This window comes from Spodoptera frugiperda, chromosome 7 (genome assembly GCF_023101765.2).
Source record: "Spodoptera frugiperda isolate SF20-4 chromosome 7, AGI-APGP_CSIRO_Sfru_2.0, whole genome shotgun sequence".
Classification (NCBI taxonomy): Eukaryota; Metazoa; Arthropoda; class Insecta; order Lepidoptera; family Noctuidae; genus Spodoptera; species Spodoptera frugiperda.
Window position 1 is genome coordinate 6,200,976 of NC_064218.1, and position 7,018 is coordinate 6,207,993.

Here is a 7,018-nt window from a genome sequence, read left to right on the forward strand (position 1 = left end):
CGTTGTCCGCGAGACATATTTGCAGATTTTAAGGTTCGGATTTATCTCTAGTGTTTTGGGAGTCCATGGACGGCGGCGATTGCTTACCATCAGATGATCGATCAGTCGGCTAGTTTACCGGCTTATATGGTATAGGTACCTAAACCGGTAACAAAAATATTGTAATTGGTAATTATATTTGTATCAACAACTTAGTCATTGGTGATCTCTGTATAGAATTTTACAGAAAATAAAAAACAATAATTACTACTCTTAATTTATTTTGTACAACTATTTACATAAATACACACTGGACATCACAAAATCGTATAAAAATTCTAAAACTTGAGTTTGAAGTCTTTGAAGGGTGTTTTCGTGGGTTCTTTGGTCCACTTCTGACTTTTGTCATCGATCAGCATTTTGATGTACCTCCCTTGTTGATTCGATGGCAAGGTGACTCCAAGGACTTCACAATTTCTTATGATCTCTGCACAGCCTCGAATATCTCTGTTCCTTACTGAAAATGAAAGTAAAAGTTAGATAATTAGAGAGTTACAGTCAGTCAAATTATAGATGGCAAAATATAAAATGTCGTGGTGGCTCAGAGGTTTAATACGCCCGCTTCTCGTGCATAAACTCTTATGTACGAGAAGCAGGCGGGGTAGGTTCGAAACCTACCAACGACAAGTACCAATGTGATGTTTTCCGAGTTGTGTGTACTTTCTAAGATTATTTATACACCACTGAAAACGTGAGGAAATCTGGGCTTATATTTCTAATTATAAGTTTAAAATCGCCAATCCGCATTGAGCAAGCGCGTTGATTAATGCTCAAACCTTCTCCATGTGAGAAGAATCTTTGGTCAGCAATCGCCTGCCTCCTATAAGTAGGAGGCAGTTGATGTAAAAATATAAAGATCGATTCAGCAAAGACATTTTAAAAGTTTTGATGGTATAATAACGCCTTTGAATCCCCAAATAGATTGTGATAGAGACTTTTTCGAAAAGCTGAGAAAACTCCAATCCGCCCGGGTACCAGAGACCCTTTGCAGCAAAGAGGAAGTCGTTTTATAAAGACAAGTGGAGCATAAGATAAGAAAAAAGATTCATGTGGAAATACAACTAATAACTTAGCTCATAAGAGTGTAAGTAATCATTTCTTGGAAGTACTTAATACGTCAGTATGAGAAAAGTTGTGACCTGCGATAATAGAGGGTCAATGGACCTATTGTATTTTATTTATAATCTTATTTATAGGTACCTAAAGTCCACTATCTCTAAGCTAAAACCGGAAGGTCTGCTGCTATGCTGTTTCTAATCGGACGTGTCTCGAATATTCTATTTTAAGATAAAATAAAATAACTAGTTTTAATAACTAAGTAGAAGCCTTTATTTTTTGTCTTTTTGGACAATTCCTTCAAAAACTACGTGGTTTAGACTAAGAGAAAGACTAAGTGGTGTGGAATTCGTATCTCACCAAAACACACCAGTGCTAACCATTATGAGAAGCACCAAGTCCTCTGAATACACCTAATTGATTTATTTCTTAAAACTTACAAAAAAGAACGTTCTAAACCCTATTTACTGTAGGCATCAAGTGCATAGGTAGTACCGTACCTACCTAAATCATTTTGGCTGTCGTATCTATGGAAAATAATGAGACAGACACATAGCCAAATTGACGTTCTTTTTAACCAAGTACAACCCATTATCGCCCTTAATCTAGCCGCGAATACTCCATGTTCTGGATTAAATTGCCTTACACATAAACGAGACAGGTTTTAATTTGCCAAGTTGAAGGTTAGGAATTAAAGATAATGATCTCTTAAGCCCTTATACATTCCAAACCCATTAACAGCACTTTCAATTAACGTTACATCTAAGTTTATCCATTCACGTAATAGATACCCATTGGGCCAAATTAATTAGAAATGTTATCTACGAGTATTTTTATAGCTGTTATGGGTGTTTCATAACGGCAAATAAGCCATTTTATTTACTAGACTAGACAAATAAAGAAGTTGTTTTTGTATTGGAGTCTGTAATATAAGTTATGGAAGTTGGGTAGGTCCCATCCCAACTGTGATTGATTATCAATGGGCATTGATCATAATTTATAAAATATCGTAATTGAAAAACCATTTCGAGGAATAGACTTACTAATCATTATGGACTAATTAATAATTTAAAATATTTATTATTTATTGATATTTCGTTAAAATACGGTTGACCTTGCTTGTCCTTCAAATGACGTCATAATAGGACGTATAAATTAGTATCGTTGCCTCATGTTTCAAAAATTAAAAAGTTTTAAGTCAAGCCTACAACTGTCAAATATAAATGTCATGTCAGTTTGTTTCGGTTTTGTTTACAAAAAATACAAAGATTCAAATTCTAAGTTTCTTCTGCATAAAGTGAAAATGGAATACAGAAAGTGCTTTGTTCCAAGTTGCAGCAGTAATTGTAAAAATTGTCCAAACAAAATCTTCGTTCGCAATAGGGAAGACTTACAAGAGAAGTGGTGTCGAGAAGCTGGTGCGGAATATTACAAAGTTTATAATATGTATTGTCGCGAATATCATTTTAATGTAAGTACCACAGAAGTAATAGACTCCTATGATATTATCAGTCCCATTATTGTCCATATCATATGTTAAATTACGTTTTATCACATGTTTTATTGTTTACAGCTTATATTAAGGTTATTATTATTGACAGTTCTATTCAGACAGCTATTATTGACAGTTGTACTTTTTTAATGCAACCACACTATGGCACAGATACTATCGTTCTGAGCCTTATGATGACGTCACCCATATCAAAAATTTGAAAATCTTAAAAAATATTTTTGACGTGGTTTCTGATCCTTTTATCAAAATATTCAAATTAGTTTCTATATTATATTATCGAAATTCTATCTTATTATTCTATATTTCTTCTATATTAAAAATCTATATTATCGAAAAATTCAATAAAAACACAAGGTAATTTTTTTGAACAATGCCCATTGTGAGGTGGAAAGCAGTTTAAGCAGTATCTTATAAATTTTTGGTGACGTAGGAACCCCTCTTTATTCGTATGGGGATCGTAGCTAACCCACTCTAAAGAAGGCATTTGTTCAACAGTGGATATATGGATATATTCCGGTTGATGGAATATGCAACCATTGTATTTGCCTATTTGGCTACAAAATAAATATGCCATTAGACGCAACAAGGTCTTACTTTAATCTCTTGAACGTCACGATCAAAACTAGCATGTCTGTTGGCCCTAAAGGAATTATTTCATTAGTCACCTAACTTGTTTTGTACGTAGGTATTAGGTATGATAAGGTCGTCAAACAGATCAACTAATTGTTGTAAGTTCACGAGGGCAGTTGATTAAGTACGCAAACAATCAACATTATGGGACAATTACTAATATTTGTACCTAGATACGTTTAGATAAGCGTCATATAGGGCCGTGTTTGTCGCATACGGTGTTAACTGTCATGTGTTTTGACTTTCGGAAAATTAACAGCAGCAATAGTCTTTGATAGTCTAATGCTGGAGTACCTAAGTATAGGTCTCCTTTACATACGACGACGGTTTGCCATAATATCTACACTCGACAAGCTAGTAGGAAAGCTTTATGGTTTTATTGGAGGCTCTAACTACTGGAGGTTTAGGTTTACCCAGTTGGGAGTGAAATTTGTAGTCCCATAAACTATTCTTGGACCCCCAAGAAGGGTAAGGATGGTGACAAATGTATTTTACTCGGCTGTTACTATATGACTTATACTGTTACTATACTTAAGCCAGCGGGTGAGGACAAAACCGAAGTCCTTTACATCCAAATGCTCTGCTAAAGCGGCGTCTTCCGTGATTGATCTAGAAATGAACGCGATTAGGAAGCGGTGAAACGCGAATTTCATGCGATGCGGTTCGACGCGGTTATGTCCTTCTTACATGTGAATCGTTTCGTTTTGTTTCCGTTTCTGATATTATAACCAAACCAAACGTGACGGCCACGTCCAGTTTGCATGAAAATATCAAGCCAATTTAATCGCGTTAGCACCGCACCGTGCCGCACCTCACCATAGTTATCCCACGTGGTCACGTAGACCACGTCAATAGATTTTGACAGTTTGTTGGTTTCGCACCGCACCGCATCGCCTTCGCGTCTAGATCGCTCACGCAGGACGTCGCGGAAAAGTTTAAAACACCCAATAATGCGTTGCTCTATTTACCTATCAGAGGTTTTAATTCCAATCACAAGGGTATTACTTACGCAGGAGTTAATTTATAACAGCAATAAAATATCAATTGAAGCTCCAGATATGAGTACCAGATTTATGACAATATCATTGTAGGACGCTTGGGCGCCGGGATCAGGGACCTTACGAACTGGCACAGTGCGATAATTATGCTATTGTCAGGGAAGTTGGTATATCTACAGGTTATATATTATACATTATTCTGTAGAAAGTGACCTATTATTAAAATTATGCTGGGTATCCTCTAATAATTTTGTAGTTACAGGAATTTTATCGTTTAAACAGGATAACCCATAACTAATAAAAATTTTATATAATGAAAGGTGTGAGATGGGGTGGGTGATTGTGAAGTTACCACAAGCGCAATTGCTGAACAAGGGGTCTCGGGTTTGATTTCAGATCGGGCAAAGTACTAAGAGCTTGTTCGAATCTTGAATTGCAGACTTGTATTTTCTGTATTTGTGCTCAGTATATGGCAAAAAGCTTATCTCTAGTTATCTGCCTATCCCATTTGGGACGAAAAGGCGTGATGTTTTGGCATTATTCATTTGAATAAAATATTAACGACTAGGTAATTATCTGCCATACTCAGAGTCGTTTACTGGTTATTTAACCCAGTCCGTAGCAATTGTTTTTGATACCAAATCGTACTAAGGAATAGTTTAAGTAATCATTAAAATCTCTGTGTGGCAGTAGAACTTCTAGCAACCCATTTTATAGTATAGAGGCTACGTAAAACTTACATTTATAATTAAACAACACTTGTAACACAGCTACATACTCCGTCATCAAGTCATACTTAAGTAAAGTCTGCAGTAATCTGACCACTGCATCCTCGTTGAAGTCTTTCAAAGCCATTATACTGAAAGCTGTTGCCCTGAAACATAGTGAAATGGATGGTTAAATTTATTTATAAAGTGATCAATTATAAAAGTAAGATAAATATAGTTAATAACATTATAATCAGCCACATCATTGCTTACTACCAGGTGAGACGGTGGCCAAGTACAAAAAAAATGTGGTAGAAATATTCATCAATATTTAACTGTTAAATGGCTTAATATATTATGTATACCTAAATCTGCCGATTGTATTTGATCACAGTGGCCAGTCTGTCTAACTAGGCTAGTTCACTATGTAGCTGGTCACCCAACCATTGCGTCAACCGTGCAGTTAAATATATTAAAGTAGTAGTATAATATAGTAGTTATTATTAACTAGTTATTTTTCAATCTATAATTGTGTTAGTTGAATAATTATTATTGGCTAGTTACTAGATTGAATATGTTTGCCTAACTATCGGGATAAAAATGTATGTATTTTATGTTGACTTAAAATATAACTACAATCATGAATACTTACTTTTCACAAACTATACCTAAAAGAACATCAGATGTCTCTAACAGTTCATCGCCCAGCATCTGATCAGAAAACCAATTGCTGGCCCAACAAATGTGCCAGAAGCAAACCAGAGGGTAGTGGTCAGACCACTCATCACTAAACTCCAACACATACTTCTTAAATATAACTAACGACGCTTCCGACCGATTTAATACTGAATCTTGTATTAATTCTCTAAAAATAATTCTATAAAAACTTCTTAAACTATTATATTTCTTATAACAACTTTTTAGGATTGATAATCCTTTGTCAGAATTGCCCCTTATGCACTCAGCCTTTGCTAAATAGTGTTGGAACTCTCCATTTCTTCTGTAAGCGACGGGGTCAATTGTCAAACAATATTCTTGTATTACAGCAACCTTCTCCGGTCTCCCATGCATACTGTAATGTCTAAACAGCTTCTTAACGGTTGCATAAGTCAGTAATTTCTTGCATTCCTTACATTGATTTAAAAGTTCTGCAACGTCTCTGTCCCGGTTTCTTTCGATTAGTTCCATAAATTTGTTCTCGAGGTCCACACTACTCATTGAGGACAAGTTAGTTTTATCGCTTGTGTAAGTACAACGCTGTATATTCGCTTCTGCTAGATCACTTCTCTGGAATTTGACTGTTTTATGCCGTTCAAATATCTCATTGGCAAATGCATCTAATGTCATTGTGGAGTAATAATCACTGTTTGGGATCATTCTTTGGACATTTTTTACAAGCACTGCGTATCTTAGAAGTTGCTTTGTCATATGCAATCTGGTTATATTCATTGTTTACTACAAAGATGATCCTTTCTGCCAATGACCTCTAAAAAGTTTAAAATATGGTTGTGAAAGTAAATTAGTGTTTATGTAGTAGTTTTATATACCTCGTACCTCATCTTCCTTTTCAGTTTGTTCCAAATTTTGTCTATAAATAGAGTAAAAACAGTAAAAAATTGATATTAGAAACTGTAAACAGGTTGGATTTTCGTCACCAGTTTGACAAATCGTGGTTTGTTATTGTCAATGTCAAAATGACAGTTGACTGTGACAAAAAGCAAAGAGTTGCCATTTGAGAGAAACTGCATGATCTTTGTTCCGTTTTCTAAATATTCCATTGAATTTTTTATTCGACTCAAGTTAAATTACTGATTATTACTGTAATATTTTACAATATTTTTATTATATAAATAATTTCTTTGCGAATTTAGTGACATCTCTTGAATTAAATTGGAACTAAAAAGATCAGCATATAATTTGTCTACTCGACAATAGATGTCGCTACTTACATTACTCCATGTTTCCTATTTCAATCAAATACACCAAAGCAATAAATAAATAAAAAAAATAGCATTTGAGTATTGATAAATAACTTACAAGTGTCCATATAACATAAAACAGAACGAATTACCCGA

General features: G+C 34.8%; 1 protein-coding gene across 1 annotated transcript; it reads right to left on the reverse strand.

Annotated features, from left to right (window-relative positions):
* Positions 1 to 243: 243 nt before the first annotated feature.
* On the reverse strand, positions 244 to 6,630 carry LOC118266507 (uncharacterized). The gene is made up of 3 exons (XM_050694640.1): positions 5,596 to 6,630; positions 4,977 to 5,110; positions 244 to 496 (listed from the first exon to the last, which is right to left on the reverse strand). The coding sequence occupies exons 1-3, from the start codon at positions 6,390 to 6,392 to the stop codon at positions 318 to 320; spliced, it is 1,110 nt and encodes a 369-aa protein (XP_050550597.1). The 5' UTR covers positions 6,393 to 6,630; the 3' UTR covers positions 244 to 317.
* Positions 6,631 to 7,018: the final 388 nt, after the last annotated feature.

Bases quoted from the DNA above. Each gene is read 5' to 3' on its own strand.
- LOC118266507 (XM_050694640.1), bottom strand. From the start codon at position 6,392: ATGAATATAACCAGATTGCATATGACAAAGCAACTTCTAAGATACGCA. The intron at 5,111-5,595 runs GTAAGTATTCAT...ACTATGTTTCAG, and splicing joins TTAGGTATAGTTTGTGAAAA to GGCAACAGCTTTCAGTATAA. The intron at 497-4,976 runs GTAAGTTTTACG...TTTCATTTTCAG, and splicing joins AGTGTTGTTTAATTATAAAT to TAAGGAACAGAGATATTCGA.